The 25,004-nt window shown below is 38.1% G+C and overlaps 1 protein-coding gene across 1 annotated transcript in view; it reads left to right on the forward strand.

Moving 5' to 3' along the window:
- Window positions 1-25,004, forward strand: part of AQR (aquarius intron-binding spliceosomal factor) — a 95,857-nt gene that overhangs the window by 6,167 nt on the left and 64,686 nt on the right. The window contains exons 2-9 of the mRNA XM_081107938.1: window positions 1,000-1,056; window positions 4,575-4,615; window positions 9,336-9,371; window positions 12,170-12,290; window positions 16,209-16,349; window positions 18,046-18,114; window positions 19,421-19,521; window positions 21,965-22,041. Coding sequence (XP_080964064.1) covers window positions 1,000-1,056; window positions 4,575-4,615; window positions 9,336-9,371; window positions 12,170-12,290; window positions 16,209-16,349; window positions 18,046-18,114; window positions 19,421-19,521; window positions 21,965-22,041 — 643 coding nt within the window. The remainder of the gene's footprint in view (window positions 1-999; window positions 1,057-4,574; window positions 4,616-9,335; window positions 9,372-12,169; window positions 12,291-16,208; window positions 16,350-18,045; window positions 18,115-19,420; window positions 19,522-21,964; window positions 22,042-25,004) is intronic.

Genomic DNA, 25,004 nt, shown 5'->3' on the forward strand with positions numbered 1-25,004 from the left:
ACACCTCTGCCGGAGGCCTCAGGCCTGGTCAAGGGGCCGATCTGGTGATTGGTGATCGGAGGGTGATGAGGGTCAACTCCTCTGGCTGAGGCATCAGGCCTGGGTGGGGGGCGGAGCCGGGGATTGGGGGGATATGATGGTCCCCTTGCCCAGGCCTGAAGCCTGGGTCAGAGGTGTCAGGCTTGGGCGGGGGGTGGAGCAAGCGATCAGAGGGAGATGGGGGTCCCCTGCCCAGGCATGATTCCTGGGCCAGAGGCCTCAGGCCTGGGCGGGGGCCAGAGCCAGTGATCGGGGGGAGATGGGGGTCCCCTGTCCAAGCCTGACACCTCTGGCGGAGGCGTCAGGCCTGGGCAAGGGGCCGATCAGGTGATCGGAGGGTGATGGGGGTCAACGCCTGAGGGCTCCCAGTATGTGAGAGGGGGCAGACTGGGCTGAGGGACACTCTCCTCACCCCCCACACCCAGTGCACGAATTTCGTGCACCGGGGCCCGAGTTCTCTATAATAACCCACTGATAGACTACAGTTTTTTTAAGGTTTTGTTTAGGTGTGTATGGGATGGGTTTGTACTAATAATTTAAAGGTTTATTTTGTAAATTAATATTCCCAAAGATTTTCATTCTGGTTTTCAGTACTGGTCAACTGTTAACTCATTGTACTATTGGGCAGCTCACGTATCTTTCTAGACCCGGCTTTCCTTATCTCTGTGCTGAAGATGCTTGACTAAGGTGGTTCACTTTGCTCTGTTGTTTCCCTATGGGTGATTAAAAAGTAGGTTATGTTTTTTTAAATCACAGTGGTAGGTTGCAGGGCAGGGCATTAATGGCATTTAGTGGTTTGTGGCAAAGGCTGTGAACGGGCCTGCAAGCTCATATAGACCCTTAGAAGGTAGAATTACTCTGCCCCGCAGTGTCAGTAGTGCCCTGTTAAGAAACAGCTTGTCAGTGAGAGATCTCAGTATCAGTCTATGTATAAGTCTGACTTACGGTTTACTTTTGCAGCTGGCATGTAAATACTGGGCTCCCCATATCAAGAAAAAATCACCTTTTGATATAAAGGTAAGCATTTTGAGTTTGCAACATACTTTTAAAAGTTAAAACTATAGTTTTCTAATTATCAAACTACTATTCATATTAGAAAATTTGGAAAATATGGAAGGCACACATAAAGAAAATAAAAATTACTACTCAGAGATAACCTGTACTATCATTTTGTTGAATTTTCTTTAAGCTTTAAAAAAATGTATGTGGATTTTCCTGTTTAAGATGCAGAGATTGTTTTAAATTTATCATTATTATAAATGACAATGTAATGAAAATCTTTGTAAAAATGCAGAAATTTTCCTTCAACTTTTTGCCAGTTTATTTAGAATAGAATCTATTGTTTTTTATTTTTAGGTTGGTGAACTGAGATAAAGATCGTTAATAATGGTGGAGGAAGTGGGAGTTTAATGTAGAAGATAGATGACTAAAGACCAGTAATAGTCAATAAGGAAAGGACTGGACTTATGATGCAGTTGATGCAATTTAGAATAAATGAAAGGAAAAAATTCCTAAATGTAGAATTAGCTCTTGTTGAAATAGGTTCTTAAAGAGAGGTCTTTAAATGAAATAGGGCTGACCTTTTACATGCCATTTTACATGTAATGAAGACTTGGTTTTAGGCTTTGCCATTATAAGTTGAATTGTGTTGTTTAAGATACCCTTAGTCCAATTTAACCCAAAATTTCTGACATTATTTAAGCTTAAATATTTTAAATATATTTTGTTTTGTCATCAACCCCATTTTATTCATTAGGAAGATAATAATATATATGGCATATATTAGTTATTCTTAATTATCAAGAAGGTTGCTTTCTCTTATTATATGCTGTTTGTATACGTGTTTGTGTTTCTATATGTTGGGTATAGGGGTTCCTAGGAACATTTTTTATTAATAACAAAAACATCTTGATGACACTACTAGATTGAGTTTAACCTAATTATATTTAGGTTGTTGGGTTTTTTTTTTTTTAGAAATTAAATTTATATCCAGATTGTTTTAGTTAACACAAGTAATAATTCCAGATGAACTTACATATGCCTATTTAGAAGAACGTTATTATGGGTTGGTATTTAAGAAAGATTATGCCCTTCACTTTATTATATGATTTGAATTTTGATAAAAAGAAAAGCAATAACAGAAAATCTCATATAAATTGAGTAAGACTTTCTTGCCTCATTGTCTCCCTCTACCACCCACATTTATTTAACAAATATACTTTGAGCAGTTAAAAGACATTACAGTTACCATAAAATAATAATATATTATACCATGTTAAAGTACTTCATAATTTTACAGTAGGAAGTAAAAAAAATTTTAAAAAATATTTTTATTGATTTCAGAGAGGAAGGGAGAGGGAGAGAGAGATAGAAACATCAGTGATGAGAGAGAATCACTGATTGGCTGCCCCCCTCATGCCCCCGACTGAGGATCAAGCCCGCAACCTGGGTATGTGCCCCTGACTGGAATCAAACCTGGGACAACCCTTAAGTCCGCAGGCCGATGCTCTATCCACTGAGCCAAACCAGCCAAGAAATTCCAGTAGGAATTTTTTTTTTCAGTTATCACTAGTGCTACTATTACTTCTACTGATAACTATTAAAGGTTCACCATGTGCCAGGATTTGTACTAAATTCCTTGCATGTGTTGTCTTATTTACAGCAACCCCATGGGGTACTTTGTATTATATCTTTTTTGTGTCCTAGCCATGAGCAGTGGAGATGGGTGGTTTGAACCAGGCTTCCAACTCCAGAGCCTAAATTCTTTTTTTTTTTTTTTTTAAATATATTTTATTGATTTTTTTACAGAGAGGAAGGGAGAGAGATAGAGAGTTAGAAACATCGATGAGAGAGAATCATCGATCAGCTGCCTCCTGCACATCTCCTACCGGGGATATGCCCGCAACCTAGGTACATGCCCTTGACCGGAATCGAACCTGGGACCCTTCAGTCCGCAGGCCGACGCTCTATCCACTGAGCCAAACCGGTTTTGGCAAGAGCCTAAATTCTTAAGTATTACACCATTCTGCCTATCCTAACCTAAAAAAAATAGAAATTCTGAGGCTTTATCATTATGTATTTGGAAAACTGTGTAACAAATACCATTTGCTTCCATTATATCTTTACATTATTAATTTTCTTTCTTTCTGACTTTTGAAAGCACAGTTTACATTACACTGAGTCTGTTAATATTTATGCACTTTAAAATTAAGTTTTAAAAAAGATCCTGATCTTATAAACTTTTATTTTCCCTAGAAATAATACAAATAAATTGTTTTTAAATTAAATTTATTGGGGTGACATTTGTTAATAATAAGGTTATATAACTTTCAAGTGTATATTTCTGTAATATATGATGTATATATTGCATTGTGTGTCCATCACCCAAAGTCATATCTTCTTCTGTCACCATATATTTGACCCCCTTTACCTTTTACTACCACCCCCTATCCTGTGTTAACCACCATACTGTGTTGTCTGTGTCTATGAGGTTTTTGTTTGTTTGTATTCTTTGTTCATTTGTTGCTTTCTGTTTTATATCCCACATATGAGTGAAATCATATGGTTTTTGTCTTTTTCTGACTGACTTATTTGGCTTACCATGATATTCTCGAAATCCATCCATGTTGTCATAAATGGAAGTATTTCATCTTTCTTATCGAAGAGTAGTATTTACATATATATGTATGTATCACTTTTTTTTTTTAATCCTTACCCAGGATATGTTTCTATTGATTTTAGGAAGGGTGAGAGAGAGAACCATCAATGTGAGAGGGAAACATCGATCTGTTTCCTTCCATACACGCCCAACTGGGGATTGAACTTGCAACTTTGATATGTCCTGACCAGGAATCGAACCCACAACCTTTTTGGTATATGGAACAATGCTCCAACCAGTTGAGCCATCCAGCCAGAGCCATACCAGATTTTTTTGTTTTTTGTTTTTGTTAATCCTCACCTGAGGATATTTTTTCATTGAGTTTTAGAGAGAGTGGAAGCGGGGTGGGGGGGTGGGGAGGGGGCTGGCGAGAGAGAGAGAGAGAGAGAGAGAGAGAGGAGAGAGAGAGAGAGAGAAACATTGATGTGAGAAAGACACATCAATTGGTTGCCTCCTACACGTGCCCCAACTGTGCCAGGAATCAAACTTGCGACCCTAGTACCTGCCCTTGACTGGGAATCAGACCCTTGATACTTCAGTGTGGAGCCAACACTCTAACCACTGAGAAACATGGGCCGAATCACATTTTTAATCCAATCACCCATCAAAGGACACTTAAGTTTGAACACGTAATTGTAATGATTCTTTCTAAGGCTCTTTTTATTATTTATGTTTTCCTACTATTTTGCTTTCTGTTATTACATTTTAAAGAAAGTGATGGGATTATGAAAAATTTCTTAAGTATTATTTCAATGGGAATAATATTTTATGGCTTTTCTAAATCAAAATATTTTTGTGTAATTCTCAGTAATTGAACACTAGGGTCTGAAAAAATGTTGTTTGATATAGTAAACATTTTTTATATTTTTAATAACAGGTCATTGAAGATATATATGAAAAAGAGATTGTCAAATCAAGGTAGGAATGAGTTTAATTTTCATATATAGGGATTAGATGGGACTAACTTGGATCTTACCCTAACTTCTTAACTGAATGTGATCATAATTAGAATTTTCTTTTCTTTTTTTGATTTGGTCATCAGGGAAATGGTGGCTAGAAAACTTTAATCTAGCTGCTTAAGAGTCATAAGGGTTTATTTTGTTTTTGAAGGAATGTGAGGGAGAGTAAATATGAAAATTATTTATTTCAATTCAACTAGTACTAACTTTCTTATTTTCTGATTAATCTTTTAAACATTTATTTAAAAAATTTTAAAAGTAAAACGTACATAATAGTTAAATATAAAATAATAAAATATGTATTTTATATATATATAATAACATTTTTTGAGCAACATACAGAAGGGGGTAAATATAAATAAATGTTTGTTCCTATCCCTTAACCTTCAGTTTATTTATTTGTCAGTATATATGTTCTAGTCTACTTCCACTCCAGATTTTTTTTAAACAAGAAAAAATTTATATTCTATATACCATTCAGCATCATGCCAAAAAGAACCAACACCAAAAACAATGTATCTTGGGTATATTTCCATATCTGCACCTGTAAATTCCCAGTGCGTATTTTAAAAAGATAGTTGACTAAATTTGAAATAGAAGCATCTATGTTGTGAATGTCACAAACCTTATAAAATCTCAGATTTGATATTTTTCATGTGTTGAGTTTTATGAAGTAAATTATGCTAAATACTGTAAAGGCAGAGTCATGGTAATGCCAAAATAAGAGACTAGTTATTTCGTTTCAATTGTTTGGTGAGCCTGCAGACATAGGCAGGACCAGAGACCATGTTAAAGAATTTTTGAGGAGCCGAAACCGGTTTGGCTCAGTGGATGGAGCGTCGGCCTGCGGACTGAGGGGTCCCAGGTTTGATTCCGGTCGGGGGCGTGTGCCTGGGTTGCGGGCGCATCCCCGGTGGGGGATGTGCAGGAGGCAGCTGATCGATGTTTCTCTCTCGTCGATGTTTCTAGCTCTCTATCTCTCTCCCTTCCTCTATCAGGAAGGGAGAGAGATAGTCAGAAACATTGATGAGAGAGAAACATCGATCAGCTGCCTCCTGCACATCTCCTACTGGGGATGTGCCCGCAACCCAGGTACATGCCCCTGACCGGAATCGAACCCGGGACCCCTCAGTCCGCAGGCCGACGCTCTATCCACTGAGCCAAACCGGTCTCGGCTAAAAAAAAAGAATTTTTGAGGAGTAAGGGGAAGCCAGTGAAGAGTTGTAAGCACAATGGTAATATTGTTAAAGGCAAATTTGGAGGGGATAAGAGGCAGGAAATTGGTTAGGGGAATATTATAGTAGTTGGGTTCAAGATAATGATGGCTTGGATTAGTGTGGAAACTTGTGCTTACAACTCCATTATCAAATTTGCTATCCATTATCAAATTTGGCAGGCTTGTCTTAACATATTTTTGTGTGATTTTACAGTATTAAAAATAATTGTTACTTCTTGCGTGCTTACTATCTGCCAGATTCTGTTCTGAGCATCTCGCATATACAGTAGTAGCTTGTTTATCCTGACAATAACCCTATGATAGTCACATTATTCTCATTTTATGAGTGAGGAAAAGGAGGTACCAAGAGCTCAAGTAACCAGCCCAAGTCGTTTCCTAGTAGTTACAGGCAAAGCCAGGTATTAAATTCTTGTCTCTGACTCCATTCAAACTCTGTTCTTTTTTTTTTTTTTTTTAAATATATTTTATTGATTTTTTACAGAGAGGAAGGGAGAGAGATAGTCAGAAACATTGATGAGAGAGAAACATCGATCAGCTGCCTCCTGCACATCTCCTACTGGGGATGTGCCCGCAACCCAGGTACATGCCCCTGACCGGAATCGAACCCAGGACCCTTCAGTCCACAGGCCGACGCTCTATCCACCGAGCCAAACCAGTTTTGGCCAAACTCTGTTCTTAAATAGGACAGGGTTCACTGCCCTTTAGGATGCTGAACCAGCACACTTTGCTATGATTATTAATCCTGTTAGGAGTTCATCCAAGTGGTTTTTATACTGAAAAAAAAAGGAAGTTGTAGAACAATTTACTTTGACAGTGTTTACATTTATTTTAATTTAAAATGTTTAAATCCCTTTTCTATGAAATATAATAGGAAAGAGCATAAAAGAAATGTATAACTTTCTCAATTATTATAATTCATAACCACCACCACGGTAAAAATGAAAGAAAAATTGTCAGCATCCCAGAAGCCCTTGCATGCCCCTTTCCTTTACCATTTTAATACATAAATACGCAAAATGAACACTGTAGTTCAGTTTTGCTTGTTTTTGAACTACAAGTAAATAGAATCACACAGTATGTAATCTTTTGTACCTGGCTTCTTTTGCACACAATTATTGTTTTTTACTTAACAATCATCTACTTAATAATAAATCTGGAAGTAGGTAGACCAGAAGTCTGGCATGTCAGGGCCCTTCTCGGCCTTTCAACAATATATTTTTTGGCTTTCCCTGTGTGGTTGCAAGGGGGCTCCGCAGCTCCAGACCTCATGTTTTCACACAACCGTAGCCCAAGAAAGGAAGCAGGGACAATTACAGCAGCAACAGAAGTTCCCTTTGCATGCACCTCTTTTCCTATCAAATTTAATGAGCCAGTTAACAATAGAGTTAATAGACCCAATTTATTGTACATAAATTACTCAACTTTAGGAAGATTTAATGAAATTCATGTTAAACTCTTGGAACAGAGTCAGGCAGAAAACATGCTTTCAGTAAATATTGGTAACAAAAAAACATAACCATCCCCAAATCCTTTAAATTACTTATATTTATTATTGTTACTTTTAGCTTTTCATTCTTTAAATGGCTTCTGACATGATGTCTAGTCCTAGACCCATTTTGTAAGATAGAAAATATATCTTACTAGAGGTCCGGTGCACGAAATTCGTGCACAGGGGCAGCGGGGGTGGGGGGTGGCCCTCAGCTCGGCCTGCACCCTCTCCAATCTGGGCCCCCTTGGGGGGATGTCTGACTGCTGGTTTAGGCCCGATCCCACAGGAGGCTGCAGTTATGTGCAAAGTGGCACTTTGTGAGTTCTGTTGTCCAATCTGTAATTAAAGGGAAATGTCTGCAGCTGGAGATCTAGAGGGTGTCACATAAGTGGCTGTATCTCTCAGGGGACTGACTGGCTCTGGCAGCCAGTATGTTGGCAGTGTTCTATCTTGGTGCTTTTACACAGTAAAAACCCTCATCTCTCTCACTAAAGTTCTATGACATTGCTTACTTAGAGAAACTATTTAAGAGATCGGAAATTGGTGGAATAAGATTTTGACAGGGTAATGGTCTCTTAGGATGTTATATATTCACTAGGGGCCCCATGTATGAATTCATGCACCATGAAAGGGCTGTGGGCCACGAGGCTACGGTGGGCACAGGGCGGGTCTTAGCACATCCTCTACGCCCCACCCAGCCCCTCCCGCCACAGCCGTCCCCTCTCTGCCAGCAGCAGGTGCGAGTGGTGGCTCTGGTGCCAGCTGTGGATGCAAGTTGGGCTGTCGCCAGCAGCGGGTGTAAGCAGCAGCTGCCAGCCCCGATTGCCCCTGAGGAGCAGGGGGAGGTGGAGAAGCTCTGAGGGGCAATGAAGGCTGGCAGCTGCTGCTCACGGCAGTGCTGGTGCCTGCAGCGGGTGCAAGCGGGGCTAGTGCTGGCAGCAGGTGTGAGCACCAGACTGGACCGCAGTGTGCCGGAGCAAAGAATTTTCAGTAACCACCACAGGCTTGACCCGATGACAATGACTGGCGCCTCGCCTTGGTCTGGGGCCCCCGCTCACCTGCTCCACCATCCCTCCGTGGCCTGCCCACCATGTTCTGAGCTCTGCTGCCTGCTGTTGTCGCCCGCCATGTTCCGTTCACACCCCCTGGTGGTCAGTGCATGTCATAGTGACCGGTTGTTTGGTTGTTCCATCGTTCGGCCTATTTGCATGTTAGGGTTTTATATATATAGATAATTCATTTAATTTTTAAAGCCAGAGGCTATTTTCCAGTGGCAGAGTCCTGGTCTGGTTACTTTGTTTCTAATATACAAAATGATAAAACTAAATTAGTGGATCTTTGGACCTGCCTTTGGAGAAATACCCTGAATTACAGCATGGTTTATTCATATAAAATGAAATACTTGTATTAAAAAAACAATAAAGAGAGATATCTGATATTCCCTCCACAGTTTTGTAGTATTTTAGGCTTAATGTTAAGACTACGAAGCATGTGAAAAGTCTGATTCCCAGACATGGTGATATGTACATGTGTCTCTTGTTTCTATTTGAATATTACATGAACGAGTGTTGGTCATTTTTAAGAAATTGAAACATGCAAGCATTTAGCAATTTCAATCCAATATTATGAATATTAACGAACATTTGTGTTTTGATTAGAATTATTTGGCTGTGAATCTCTGTTATATCCTGGTATGTCATGGTGTTGATTGTGTTTCTTACATGGGAACTTGTTACTGTTCTTTGGCAGTTTTTAAAAACAAACTACTCTGAAACAAAACACAAACCAAAAAATCTAAAAGCAAAATTAGCTTTTATCAATGCATATCTAATTATGATTATTGTGATATGTGAGTCAATCAAAACAAGGTTCCAAAATACATCTACACTGATAAATCCGAAATGTTTATATTTTCTATTTAAATATTTTTATTATTTATTTTTATAATTTTAGGTTTGCCATCAGAAAGATAATGCTCTTGGAATTTAGGTGAGTTAAAAGTCTTTACTTTGATGAAGTTAAATATGACAGTATGATTTAACATTTAGATAAATTTTTTACACATTTCTGTGAGTGGTTAAGAAAATAATTCTTAAATTTTTGAAGATTTGTATTGTGATTTGCTTATTTTGGAATATGTATATGAAATCCTTTGTTTTGAAAGATGATGCTACATTGTCATTATAACTAGTATTTTGAATTGTTTCTCAATAATTAAGTTAGTGTGTGCTGAGCAATTTCTGAACTCTTACTCAGTTCAACTAGTCATCAGCCTAAGTATATTGGAGTTCATTCTACAGCCATTTTTTCCCCTTCCAAGCTAAGTTGCTGTTACCAAGGCAGCCTTGTTCTGACCTAGCCACTTATAAATATTTCAGACTAAAGAGAATGTACAATTTTTAGATCATGAAGGTAAATTAGGTTATATTTCAACCAGGTATGGCCTGTAGGCTGGAATAAAAGCCAGAGTTGTTGTTTATGATAGTAATATTTACCACTTATTGAATACTTGTCTTGTACTAGATAGGCACAATGTTAAATATTTTACATACAGAGCTCTCATAGCGACCCTGCAGGTTCAGTATTATACTGCACACTTAGTGGAGGGAGAACCTGAGGTCAGAGAGATGAAGTAATTTGTTGAAGATAATGCGGCCAAGTAATTGGCAGAGTTGGGATGCCAGAACTCATTTTCCTATTCTCTACGCTACCCTGAGGTTGAGTCTGCATCGGAGGTCGGAGGCTCCCTTTTAACAACTGTCACTACTTACACAGCGCTGATTTCACCCTCACAAACAAATGGCAGTTTTACAGAGAGAAATTAAAGTTTATAGTTATGAATTAACTAGTAAGTTGACTACCTACTATAGCCTAAGAAATGTGTTGTTATTGAATACTTGATCTCATTTAAGTATTCAATACTTAATTGGACCTGCCTTTGGAGAGATACCCTGTAACTACAGCATGGTTATTCATATAAAATGAAATACTTCTATTAAAAAATAATAAAGAGAGATATCTGACATTCCCTCCACAATTTTATAATATTTTAGACTTAATGTTAAGACTAGCAATCATACTGAGATTACTAAATAAACCCAATAAGATCTTCCTTATTTAATAGAGGAAAATACTGAGGCTAGGAATTGTACCCATCTGGCCCTTAGGTTAATAATGCCCTTTCCATCATACCATCTTTCAAGAAGACAGGAAAAAAATCAAGAGGATGCTGGTATACAGTTAGGATAAAACCAGAATTCTATGGTCCTGACAAATATCAGATACCAAAGCATTGCAGGAACCGAAGGAGAAAGCAACAGAACAAATCACAGGCACCAATGACAGTGAATGATTTTTAATAACTGAAAAACTGGTTACTTTTCAGGGACTTTTATATAATTTCTATGTGACAAATGCACATTGTGAACAGAGTAACTGCAGAGCAGCAAAGAAAGAGTGAAGATCTTAAAATCTTCTCAATAAAAAGATTACTCAAAGAGGAAGAAGGAAAATAGATTGAATATAAAATTCTCAATTGTAATGATAGAGAAGATAATAGAGTAAGATTAGTAAACAGGAAAAAACCTATCAATCTAGAAAGAATTCTATAACCAGATAAACTGTCATGAAATAAAGACATTTCAGACACATTAACAGACTATTGCTAACAGAAATTCTAATGGACATAATTCAGAAATAAAGAATTTAAATTTGTAAGAAAGGAATGAAATGATTCTTCATGCATTTTATTTATGAAAGAGCACTTTAGTTTCTAACTTGAAGTCTTGACCATTATTTTGAGTAAAATATTCCTTATCCATCTTCCTAGGTTCTCACAAATTAAGCAAGAAGGATTGCTAAAGATAGATTCATGGAAATACTAATATGAGCAGATCTTTGAAGCATAGAAGTAATAGAAAAATTATAGTGCATAGCAGAATCTAAAACACTTAATTGTCTGTGTGTGTGTGCACACGTGCACATGCAGGTGTAAGTGATTAAAACGTTATGCATGTGGAATAATTTAAAGTAGGAACAACAAATCCTGCTTTTTAAAAATTAGTGCTTTAGAGCAGCGGTCGCCAACCGGTGGTCCGTGAGGTCCGAAAGGTTGGCGACCGCTGCTTTAGAGTACAGCCCAGTACAGTAATTGATGCTTATAACTACCCTGAATAAGAAATGACTAAGTTATGTTTTGGAAATCAGAAACATGTAATGTGATTAAGAATACTTCACCACGGTCTTAAAATAAGAATTTTGGCATCTTGAGGGGAAAATGCCATTATCTTGAAAACTGACTTATGTTGAATACCTTGTAAATTAAATATTACAAAGACTCTTGATTGTTAAGTATCTTTCTTAGGAAGTCACTTGGTTCTGATAGGAGTCAATGTTAATTCTCAATTACACTTCTCTCTGAAACTGCCCATCATATCATTTTGTTTTAAAACTGACATTTGTCAGATATTTTTATTTATTACTCTACAAAGAGACTTAGGTAAAGGCAGACCTAATGTTCTCGTGGTGATAATTACATGTCAGTAATCTTTGATGTCTTCCTATTTGAAATATAAGACTGTTACTCTCCAAAGCTGCATTTGCTATACATAAGTTTGTAGTAAGTAGCAGTGACCTAGATTACAAGTAAATTGGTGAATGTTTCTCAAATTACAAATAGAAATTCAGAATATTCTCAGAAAGTTGTAAATAATATGCTTTTTAGGTGAATGACATATTACAAATGTCAGTAACTAAAGAAATATCCTATGCCTTTTCACTCTTCACAGCCAGTACCTTGAAAATTACCTTTGGATGAATTATTCTCCGGAAGTGTCCAGCAAGGCCTATTTAATGTCCATCTGTTGTATGGTGAATGAGAAGTTCAGAGAAAATGTCCCTGCATGGGAGGTAACAGATTTAAGTTACTTCATACTGTGTTCACTTAAAGCCATTGCAAAGTAGCAGAACTTTTTACCAGTACTAAATAATATTTTCAGAACAGAATTTTACCCAGTAATAAACTAAATGTTGAGAGAAAGAATAGATATATTAAAAAATAATGCTAGATTTCATTTGGTTTCAATACTTCCTTCAAACTAATTTACTATTAATTAAAAAATTATGAATGTGGAATTATTTTTCTGCTTTGTGCTTAAAAAAAAGAATGACATGGATTATAAAGACTTTTACATCAGATAAAGTGAAGTTTATATTAATTAGTGCAGATAGATAATGCTCAGTGAGCTAATATTTTGCAGTGCCTTGTTTCACAACTGTAGTTTCACGTGTATAAAATAGTGTTTCCAAAGTCAAGACAGATGTTTATATTGTAATTTCAGTTTTCTCTTTGTTTCTGAATTGGTATTCATTTTATTGTTTTGAATCTTCTAATAGACTGACATTTTCTCTTTGTGCTTAATATAATAGAGGCTTGGTCAGTAGAGGTTCAAAATCTAGGTTTCCTTTGGCCACCCTAAAATGACTTTCTTCCCTTTCAGTCATTCTTTTTTAAATGAAAAAAAGGAATGGATACTTGTCATCTCTTTTGAGGGTTCATCTCCAAAGTGAAAAGGTGTTAGACTCTTTAAAATAAAAGCATGGTTTCTTTTGTCAAATATTCAAGAAGTGACTACCATCTATGGCAGATTAGAGCCCAAAGCAAAATATGGGCCTTGTGTCTTATTGAGAGATCTTAGGGATTTCTTGAAGTTGCTTCAGACAACCTTAGGAAAGAAGAGAGGAAATCTTTTGAGTGAGAGAATGACCGGATCAGTTTGCATATTATAAAGACCACTTGGTGGTTTGAAATAGAGAAATGGCAATGCAGATTAAGAGGTTACACAGAGATTTAGAAAGTAGAATACATTGGACTTGATAATCACTGTAGCATTAGAGGAGGGTTAATATTTTCAATAACCTTCCAGGCTTGGTCAACTGAATAGAAAAGATAATACCATTTACAAAATAGGTAAAAGAGGATTGAGGAATACTTTGGAGGGCACAAAATTGTTGAATTGAGTTTTGGATTTATCAAGTTTAAATTGCCTTTGGAATTAAGATATCACTACAGAGGAATGTAAGATTAGAACTAAAGCGAGAAATCTGGACAGAAGATGTGTATTTGGAATCATTAACATTTGGTAGTGTGGCATTTGTGGGGAGGGGTGGTAGAAGAAGTATGAGGCTAGAACTCTAGGTAACCACTGCCGCATAAGGGAAAAAGGGAAGAGGAGCCTGCAGCACATTGAACATGAGTTGAGGGTGGGTAAGAGTCCTTTGGACTTGACAGTGTAGCAGTTTCAGGGGGCTGCTGTGGGTGGAAGTTTTTTTAGAGAAGTGAATGAAAACAACTAGTGTGGACTGTACATTTGGAGCACTTGTCTATGAAAGGAGAGAAATGTGGCAGAAACTGAATAGAGAGGTAGATCAAAGAGAGAATTGAATATTTTTACATTATTCATACTTTTTTAAAAAACATTATTTACATGTTAAGAGAAAAGAGGGAATATAAAAAAGGAGAGGGTGTCCTTGAGATTAATTAAAGTGGGAGCACTATAATTTTTGCTGAAGATGCTGTTTCTTTTCTTTAAATCAGAAGATTTAAACCACCTCAGATCCTACTGAAACAATAAAGCCTAAGTAGTTACAGGCATAATCCACCAAAGAAAAGATAAAGAAATTAAAGCCATTATTGAATTAGCCAAAGATTTCTGCAACTCTCAATAGTCCAGAAACCTATACTATTTGACTTGCTACCTACCACCTATATATATAAAACCCTAAGCATGGTTGACCGTTTGACTGGTCGCTATGATGTGCACTGACCACCAGGGGGCAGACGCTCAATGCAGGAGCTGCCCTCTGGTGATCAGTGTACTCCCACAGCAGGAGTACTGCTCAGCTGACCAATGGGTGCCAGACCCCGGGTTCAACGGCAGCAGGCGCAGGGGGCTGGGATGAGCCGGAGTGGCACAGCACCCTGTCGGGCTTGGGTTCCTCTCTGGCCAACTGCAGCTTCGTGCACTACTACATCTCTCAAAACTGGCAGTCCGACATTCTCCAAGCGGTCCCAGATTGTGAGAGTGCACGAATCCGTGCACTGGGCCTCTAGTCCTATCTAATAAAAGAGAAACATGGTAATTAGCATACGACCGCTACCCTTCCATTGGCTAATCAGGGTGATATGCAAATTAACTGCCAGCCAAGATGGCAGCCGGCAGCCAGGCAGCTTGAAACTAACATGAGGCTTGCTTGCTTCAGTGATGGAGGACTCCAACGTTCCCCGCCTGCCGCTGCCGGCCTCTGAGCTGCAACTCTAAGCAACTATCTTACAAATATAGAATCTAAACAAAACCCCAGAAACCTGCTTTAGTCGCCAGGCTTCATCCAGCAGGATCGCAACATTGTTTCAAATACAGAAGGTAAACAAAGGCCAGAAACCTGCTTTCAGCAGCGGAGGCCTAAGAGCTGGAGCCTCAGAGCTAAAGCTGGCCCAGAATAAAAAAAAAAGGAAAAAAGGAGCAGTTGGGAGCTTCAGTCACCCGCCAGCCTGAAAACAGCCCTCAGCCCCTCACCCAGACTGGCCAGGCACCCCAGTGGGGACCCCCAGCCTGAAGGGTGTGTGACCAGCTGCAAACAGCCATCATTCCCTCATCCAGGCTGGCCAGGCACCCCAGTGGGGACCCCCACCCTGATCCAGGACACCCTTCAGGGCAAACCAGCCGGACCCCACCCGTGCACCAGGCCTCTATATAGTAAAAGTGTAATATGCCTCCCAGTACCGGGATCAGCGTGACGGGGCAGCACCCAAACCCCCTGATCGCCCTGCGGCTCTGTGTGTGACAGGGGGCGGGGCCACAACCTCCCTATCCGCCCTGCTCTGTTCGTGACAGGGGAAGGCGCCCCAACCCCCTGATCAGCCCTGCTCTGTGCCTGATAGGGGGGAGCTCCCCAACCCCCTGATCGGCCCTGCTCTGTGTGTGACAGGGTGCGGCGCCCCCTCTCCCCCACAGGCCCTGCTCTGTGTGTGACGGGGTAGAGCCATAACCTCCCCATTGGCCCTGCCCTGAGTGTGACAGGGGGCAGTGCCCCAACTCCCCTATCGGCCCTACTCCGTGAGTGACAGGGTGGAGCTCCCCAACCCCCTGATCAGCCCTGCTCTGTGCGTAACGGGGGAGCTCCCTAACTCAGATTGTGAGAGGGCATTTTTTATTCTGGGCCAGCTTTAGCTTTGCGTGACAGGGTACGGAGCCCAACCCCCCTGATGGACCCTGTTCTGTGAGTGACGGGGCAGCGCCCCACCCCCGATTGGCCCTGCTCTGTGCGTGACAGGGGGTGGTGCTGCAACCTCCCCATTGACCCTGCCTTGAGTGTGACAGGGTGTGGTGCCCCAACCCCCCAATCAGCCCTACCCTGAGCGTGACTGAGGGTGGCATTGCAACCTCCCGATCCACCCTGCTCTGTGCATGACAGGGGCGGCGCCCCAACTCCCTAATCAGCCCTGCTCTGAGCCTGACCAGGGGCTGCACCTAGGGATTGGGCCTGCCCTCTGCCACCCGGGAGCAGGCCTAAGCCAGCAGGTCGTTATCTCCCGAGGGGTCCCAGACTGCGAGAGGGCACAGGCCGGGCTGAGGGATCCCCCTTTCCCCCCCGAGTGCACAAATTTTTGTGCACCGGGCCTCTAGTTAATTATAAGTAAGCAAATAATCTTTTGGTAATTATTTGTTTTTTTAAGTAGACTTCTAAAAAGTCTACGACTGCTTGTTTAAGGAAGAAAAAGAGGTGAGCAAGCTATTTCAAAATGAATTTTTATTTTTCTCTTCTCAGACTTTCAAGAAGAAGCCAGACCACTTCCCATTCTTCTTCAAGTGCATCTTGAAAGCAGCATTGGCTGAAACTGATGGTGAATTTTCACTCCATGAACAGACAGTCTTACTGCTTTTTCTTGATCACTGCTTCAATAGTTTGGTAATTTGACTTTACGTTCGGGGAACTTTCAAGTTTTTTTGTTCTTTTAAGTTGACTGTAGATGGTCTTACCTCTGTAGCAACTCTTCATTCACAGCACTGGGCAATGAGGATAATGCTAACAGCTTAATTATTTCAGCCACTTCTTAAACCATTTTATAAGATGTTTCCTTTTTCATAGATTTGGACTTGCTCTCTCTTTTTTCTATTAGACTCTAAGAAAAATGATAATGAGAACTGAAATTCTCCAAGGTAGAGCAGCAGAGAGTCTGGTTAATAGGACTTTTGAGTGATGAGATCTGTGCTATAGCTACAGACAGAAGCACCTTCGTTACTCTCAGTCATACTTCACCGCAGGCTGGCAGGTCAGCAGGAGGCTCGTTTTGAGTTGACTGAGTAGGGGCACTTGTGGATGATCTTTGAAAATCTCTAGGGTTGTATATGATACATTTCTAACCCTTCATAAGATTATCTTGTAAAAAATTAAATATTTACAATAATAAATATTTTATTTGTTCTTCCCTCCTATGGTTATCTGAATGTATATGCCTATTTATTTAAAGATAAGTGCTTCTGAATTGATGTGCACTTAGACCCCTGCAGGAGAATGCATGGGGTTGTTTCCTGTCCTGGAGACTGAATGTTGGTAGAGGGATGGTTATTACCTGTTACCATGTACTATCTCACATGGATCTTGTAAAGGCATAAAAAATAGATTTATAATGCCCCCTTTTAATGTCATTTTCACATCTTTAACATTTATTAAACCGAACAAAGCAAATATAAATAGATGTGATTCCTTATCAAAAACAGAACAGAAATGAGATTTAATTAGTATTAGTTTGGTTCTAGGTTTAATTAAAGCCAGCTTATTGAAATGTTCTATATTTTTTGAATGTATGGTCACTTCTCATGATCTGAGGTAGTTATGCTCTTTAGAGTTTCTGTGAACAGTGAATTAGCTAAACCTGAGCCATTGCTTCTCAGGGGAAATATAGGTTTAGGTTCAGCAAGCCTCTCTGGTCACATTTTCATCAACCAGTCACTACATAACCTTGTTTTATATGTTTTGTTTCTGTTTAAACACACCTTATGTAATATATATTGTCGACTCATTAACGTTGAATTCATTGCAAATGGCTCATGACTTACATCTGAACAAATCTGATATAACTCACTTTCTCTGTAAGGCACGTCACAGCCTTGTTGAGCCTAGGAACAATAGACAACACTTCAACCATGTGGTTGGGGGCCATTTTCAATAGCAAAACCACACTAAAAAGGCACAAAAATGTGAAGAAGTAGCACTAAATAGACAGGAAAAGGACACTTGTTTATAGAAGAGCTGAAACGAGAAGGCAGAGCTAGAAACATGCATGTTGGATAACTCACATCTTCACTGCTCTGTGTTGTTTGTGAATGACTGAAAGCGTCAGGATGTTGCATTTGGGGTTACAGATACATTTTTGCAAGTAGATGAATTCACAAATACAGATTGTGCAAATAATGAGGATTAACTGTACCTTTTAAAACAAAGTATTGAACTTCTTAATATTACAGTGTCATTAATTTAAAAATATTGGTCGCATTCCCCCCCCCTCCCCCCCGAATTTAAAAAGATGGTATGTTGCATATGTGAAGACTTAGGTTAAAATGCTTATGCGTTTATAAACTTGTTTAATTTATGCTTTAAACAGGAAGTAGACTTGATACGAAGTCAAGTACAGCAGCTTATCTCCCTCCCAATGTGGATGGGCTTACAGCCTGTAAGTATCTAAATTCGAAATTTAGTTGTATATATGTTATAAGTGCAGCATGTGGTTTTTAGACTATGTAGCTTTAATATGAGTATAAAATAGTAGCTAAAAATTCCTTTTCCTGCTTTAAAAAAATGTATCTAATTTACCATTCATTAATTTTATCATAGGTTTAGTTTTTCAGTTTTAAAGTTCTTATGTATAAACCAATGTATTTTACCTAATTTTAGTACTATAAGGTGATATAAGATAATATCTATTGAGCTAATATAGAAGGGCCTTAATTTAGCAAAATACAGTTATTCTTTTTCTTTTTGAGTATTTTTATCGACTTCAGAGAGTAAGGGAGAGGGAGAGAGAGATAGAAACATCAGTGTTGTGAGAGACATCAATCGGCTGCCTCCTGCACGTCCCACATGGGATCGAACCCAAAACCTGGGCATGTGCCCTTACCGGGAATCAAACCGTGACCTCCTGGCTCAACTACTGAGCCACACCAGCCAGGCTATGGTTATCTTAATGTATGTCTTTGGATGAGACTCAATACCGAATTGAATTTTTATTTTCCTTAATTGGAATATATACATACAGCTATAGGAGAAGGTCTAGATCATGTTTAATATCAATGACTTCTTTTTTTTTTTAAATGAGATCCTTATTAGAAATATATACTGATATCAAAGTCAAATTAACAGACCTTAGGGAGTAAAGTTAAAACTCAAATTTCAGTGTAATACTTTATCCAGGATTCCATTTCCTGCATGGTGTTTTTGCAAACACTCGGATATGCAAGCTCGTTTTAGGTACCAGTTAATGGGGATGAAAACAGACACATATAAATAATTAATAGTAAGTGAAAAACTGCTAAGTGCCATAAGAAAAAATATGGTGATGTGGATATTACCTTTTTACTTATAATATCTGTTTATTTATAATATCTGTTTTATGTTTATTGCTGCAGACTCATTTTTCAAACTTTTTTAATCATCTTGCTTGTAAATGTTAATACTCCTATTTTTCGAACTGAAATTAATTTTAGAAATATGGGAATTTAAATGATTATTGAGCTTAAAATCTTGACTAGAAAGGCATTTTCTTTTGTCTTAGTTTTTTTCTATTAACAAGTGTTAGAAATGAACAGTTTTTAAAAATATACTTATTCGTTTCTTAGTTTTCAGGTTTTGTCATATTGCTTTCAGATTTTATCCCATTGCTCTCTGTTATATTCATACATTAGAAAACTAATAGTTGATCTAATCTTTATTCTTGAAAATTTTGAGATTACTGGTGATTTAATATCTCATAATTCTTTCAGGCACGCTTGGAATTAGAATTAAAAAAGACACCTAAGCTAAGAAAATTCTGGAACTTGATTAAAAAGAACGATGAAAAGATGAATCCAGAAGCAAGAGAACAGTATGTTTCCAAAGCTTCATTCTTGTTGGTTTATTATGCTGGGTTGTGGGTCTTAGATGATGTTGACTGGTTTGCTATTTCCTTACATATTAGTGAACCAGATAAATGATTAAGAAGTGTTTTTACCACATTTTCCTTCTTTCCCTTCTCTCTGCCTGAGGGATAAGCACAGTAAAACCTTGATATAACGGACTAATTTGGGCGAAGGGGTGTCTGTTAAAGCTGAAAGTCCATTATATAATAAATTAGGTTTTCCGAATGCATATGTGAAAAAATTGACAAATTAGTTTACCTGTTTTTACTTATTTAGACACATTTGTATAATTAAAATTCAGTATGTATGGAAAGCTTAATTTCACAGAAAATTTTTCTATATGTATTACTGCAATTTTAAATTTATACTGAATAGGTCTGGTAAATGTGTGCACTCACCCGTCGCTGCGAGAAACAAATGCACACGGCTGGGGCGTGGCTTTGTGCAAGTAGGAACACGTGCTGGCACGCATTACAACTGCTGCAGAAAGTCATGCACTTAACAACAGAACCAATCACCAAGCACAATGCAGTGTGATCACATGCTAATCATTTGCTGAACATCGTTTACAAGTGGTGACTCTTGGATTTAAATATGTAGACTATAGTTGTAAATATGTAATATTTATTTATGTTGGCAAAATTACTACAGTCTTTTTTCCAACATATGGCCTATTCAGTAGAATTTGTTGAAAAGAACTGAATAAATAACAAAAAAAAAATAACCTATTAATTTAATTATAAGCAAATCTTGGTTAAAAGCAATTTCAAATTAACAGGGTGTTAAATTTCACATATGATATGCTGACTGGAAATGTTGTCTGTTAAATCCAAAGTCCGTTAAATTGAGGTCTGCAAAATTGAGGGTTTACTGTACACCAGTGGTCTTCTCCCTGCCTCTTGTCCATAGTCTGTCTGTCCTGGATGGTTTGCAGTTTTCTCCACAGTCTTCAGGCCGTCAATCTAAGTTTTCTTTCTTTTTCTTACTCCCTCACTCTTAGCATTGGCATAGGACAGTGATGGCGAACCTTTTGAGCTCAGCGTGTCAGCATTTTGAAAAACCCTAACTTAACTCTGGTGCCGTGTCACATATAGAAATTTTTTGATATTTGCAACCATAGTAAAACAAAGACTTATATTTTTGATATTTATTTTATATATTTAAATGCCATTTAACAAAGAAAAATCAACCAAAAAAATGAGTTCGCGTGTCACCTCTGACATGCGTGTCATAGGTTCACCATCACTGGCAGAGGTGATATAGCAGAGAACATAACGGAAAGTAATTCCTGCCCTTGTGGAGCTTACAGTCTAGTTGGGGAAGACAGCCATAAACAGATGAATTACTATATATAGTATATTAGGTGGTGATACATGCTAAGGAGAAAAACAAATGAAGTATAAGAATTAAAGAAGCAGGTGAGGGTTGTGGGTTATTTTAATAGTAATTATTATCCATTGGATGAAAGTCTGGTAGCAAGTATTCATCGACGAGAGTTCTGTTAGTAGGACACAGAGAAAGGATCTCCGCATACTCTGAAGAGTTTATTTCTCTCTCTCTTTGAGGCTAACTGGTCTAATTGTGCTCTTGCCTTGTTTACTACATGATTGTCCTAGCAGTAATCCTTTTTCTTTCTCCACCTTTAATTGCTTTTTTCATTCCTTTTGGACTAATTACATGATGTCTTTGCATCATTTGAGTACTTTTTTTAAAAAAAAACCTCTGTTTCTATTACCTCAATATGATTCACCCTTAAATCTCTCTGGCCCTGACTTCCACATTTTCCTATCTTTGTATAACTGTTTGCTGTGTACTTCTGTTTGGATGCATTACCATGAACTCCAATTTGGCTTAAGCAAACAAAACTAATTGCTTTTTCCTCCCAAACTTACCTTTCTGCCCTGTTCCTCTGAATTCTTTCAGCCATTTGGGCGTGGAACCTTCTAATTCTACTAGCTATTTAAATTAGTAAGGAGTAGAAATTGTTTTTAAACTTACATTTAATTTTTAGACATTGTAATACTCTACTATATTTAATATTAAAGCATATTAAAGTATAAAATTGCTCATCTTATTTTAACTACATACCTTAAATAGATTTTTTATGTTAAGGACAGACTATAAATTAAATTTTGGAAACTCCTTTCTTGTCCTGACCTTTGAGTCACCAGTGAAAGCTTTTACCTGAAGAAGAAAAAGGTGCTTTTTTCGTTGCTTATTAGGCCAGGGATGAGGCTCTTCATGTATTGCTGTCTTTACATACAGAGAGGAAGCTTTGTGTTCAGTTTATGGTCCTAATTTCAGAGAGAGATGGAACATTTGAACAGTGTAAGAAAGACTTGTTCAGTATCACTTACTTTTGAAATAATTGCTTTTCAAAATGATTGGTCGTTCTGAATGTGATTTTAGAGCCTATCAAGAAAGAAGATTTCTTTCACAGCTCATCCAGAAGTTTATCTCCGTGCTGAAGTCAGTCCCACTTTCCGGTAACTGTCTTCTTTTACTTGGCTTATTTGTGAAGTTATTTAGATGTCCATATAGGATTTACTAATCTTTACTCTAAAAACTGCTCTTAGAGTGATTTTATTTTATTCTTTTGTTAATCCTGACCCGAGGATATTTTTCCATTGATTTTTCTAATGAGAGTGGAAGGGATAGGAAGAGAGAAAGAGAGAGAGTATCAGTTGGTTGCCTCCCCATGAGCTCTGACCCCATGAGGACTGGGGATCAAGCTTGCAACTGAGGTACATGCCCTTGACTGGAATTGAATCCAGGACCCTTCAGTCTGCAGGCCGACACTCTATTAAGCCAAACTGGGTAGGGTAGAATGATTTTAAATGAAAATGATGAAGTGTATGTCCTCTCCTTTTCAAGTATGTTACCAGTCAGTATTGTGATTGCTATGAAAAAATCACGTATATTAAAGGCATCAGCATGGTTATTGAAATGTTCATTTATTTAGCAAATTTTTTTTAGCTTGCTTACAAGACCTTGGTCCTGAACAAGGAGCTAGGACAAAGTGGTAAACAAGTTAGTCACAGACCCTATCCACATGGTATTTACAGTATGGTGCTGAACAGTGTTTTTAAGTGACATCAAACACTGTTTGGGGAGAAAGAGAATTTTCTTTGAGGTATGAGGTACAAGAAAAATAGGAAGGATTTCCCTCCATTGTGGCCCCCTCTTATTGATGAAACATGTAAGTATATACTATGTGGAGTATACACTTTAAAATATATAATGATCATTGTCCTGGCCGGGTGGCTCAGCTGATTGGAGCGTCATCCCATACGCCAAAAGGTTGCAGGTTCAATTCCTGGTCACAGCACATGCCTAGGTTGCAGGTTTGATCCCCGGCCAGGGTGCATACAAGAAGCAGCTGATGGATGTTTCTCACATCGATGTTTCTGTCTCTCTCTCCCTCCCTCCCTCTCAAAAAAATCAATAAGCATATCCTTGGATAAGGATTTTAAAAAATGTTTACAATATATCATGATTATATTGTATATAGATGTGTGTGTGTGTGTGTGTGTGTGTGTGTGAGAGAGAGAGAGAGAGAGAGAGAGAGAGAGAGAGAGAGAGAGAGATATGCTTACATGCCAAGCAGGCCAGTTACATTTTGCTGGGTTTATAAGATCTTTATAAACGTTTAGTGAATGCAAATAGAATATTCTTTACTTAATAAAGGTGGATATATGCTATTCATGATATGTCATTGGTTAATAATATTCTATTTCCTAACAGGAATGTAATATAAGAACAGCTCTATAGATATATCATAGTGCTATTTTTGCATTGGAGATTGTAGCTTTGTTTAAACTGAAAATACAACAGAATTACTTATAAATTCTGACCCTCCAAATAATATTTTACAACTGAAACTCATACCTATAATTCAGCGAGGAATAGTACTAATGCTGTAAACAGTTGATATTACTATCAGTATCAGTATAAAGAAGAAATTGTCATGCTTATAATTTGAGTCACTTAATATTAATAAATTCAAATCTTTCAGTTAAGCTGCTTACACTTACAAGATGACTTAGATTTGGTTTCCTTGCAGCAATTAGTAGATAATGAGTGCTTAGAGTTACTAATATCTGTAATAATTAGCTCATAAAAATTTTTGTTTCTAGCTATGGAATGTTTATCTGTGGTCATTTAGAAAGGTTTAATAATCAGGTACCAACAACATAGGGCCTGCAGTAAGTTTAACTGTTAAACCACTCACTGTTGACATTGTTATATACCAGTATTGCCAGAGAACAAAATTTCTTAGATTGATCTTGAGCTTCAGTCACAATTTACTAACTTGCTGCAAAGGAACAAACAGGATGTTGAAAACAGTGTGAGTTGGATCAGAGATGGTTTAAAGATGGATTATATAGTTAGGAAACAGAAACTACTTTTAAAAAGAATAAGAATTGTAGTTTCATTTTACAGGGTCATTAAAAACAACATGTCCTTATCAGTTGTTGCAAAGGAACTCTGTGTAAGATGAGCTAAGATGCCAGAACTGCTATCAGAAGGAAAGAAAAAACCATAATGCATGTAAGAAGCAAGTGACAGGATATATTGATGCCTGAAATTGGAATAACAAGGTGTCAGCTCTAAACAATATGCCCAATAGGGCCAACTAATTTAAAAATACGCAGCTTTACCCGCCAGGGCTCAGAAGCTGAGTGCCAGGCATCATCCCATTCAAACTTTAAATAAGCCATTGCCAGTAATTTTCTCAAGGAATAAATAAAAATACAGAGTACAGAGTTTGCTCACATTTTCAATATTAGGCAAAAATATTTTCCTTTGTCAGTAACAAGAACAAAAGATAGCAGCAGAGAACTGGTTTGAATGGATTTAAGTTTCTCCTTTAAATTCTTTAGTTTGCACAGCTGTATGACCTAGACTATGTTACAGAAAACCTGGATTCCACTTCTAAGCAGCCATTACTTTGCTCTACATTTTATCAAGTCAGTTTCTCTTGTCCTCTGTTTCTCACCTAGAAAATGGAGAGCTGACATAGATGCTCTGTAAGGTCTTGTCCAGCTATAAAATTCTATGGTTATGTAATTTTAGGGTCTGGATTATGGACATGGAAAAGTTCCAGTTAACATTTCCATATATTAGTCACAAACGTATTCACATTTCTTTTGTGATATAATGCCTTCTATTTTCCTGTATACTACACATAAATCCTATATAATAAAAGCCTAATATGCTAAGTGTCCGGTCATCTGGTCAGCCGTTCAATCAAAGTGTAATATGCTAATGATATGCTAAGGCCGCTCAACCGCTTGCTATGACGTGCACTGACCACCAGGGGGCAGACAGTTGACCAGTCATTATGACGTGCACTAACCACCAAGGGGAAGACGTTCCGACCAGTAGGTGAGCTTGCTGCTGGGGTCCAGCGGTTCGGGACTGAGCAAGACAGGCAGACACGCCCTGG

This window comes from Myotis nattereri, assembly GCF_964212035.1.
Source record: "Myotis nattereri genome assembly, chromosome: 1".
Classification (NCBI taxonomy): Eukaryota; Metazoa; Chordata; class Mammalia; order Chiroptera; family Vespertilionidae; genus Myotis; species Myotis nattereri.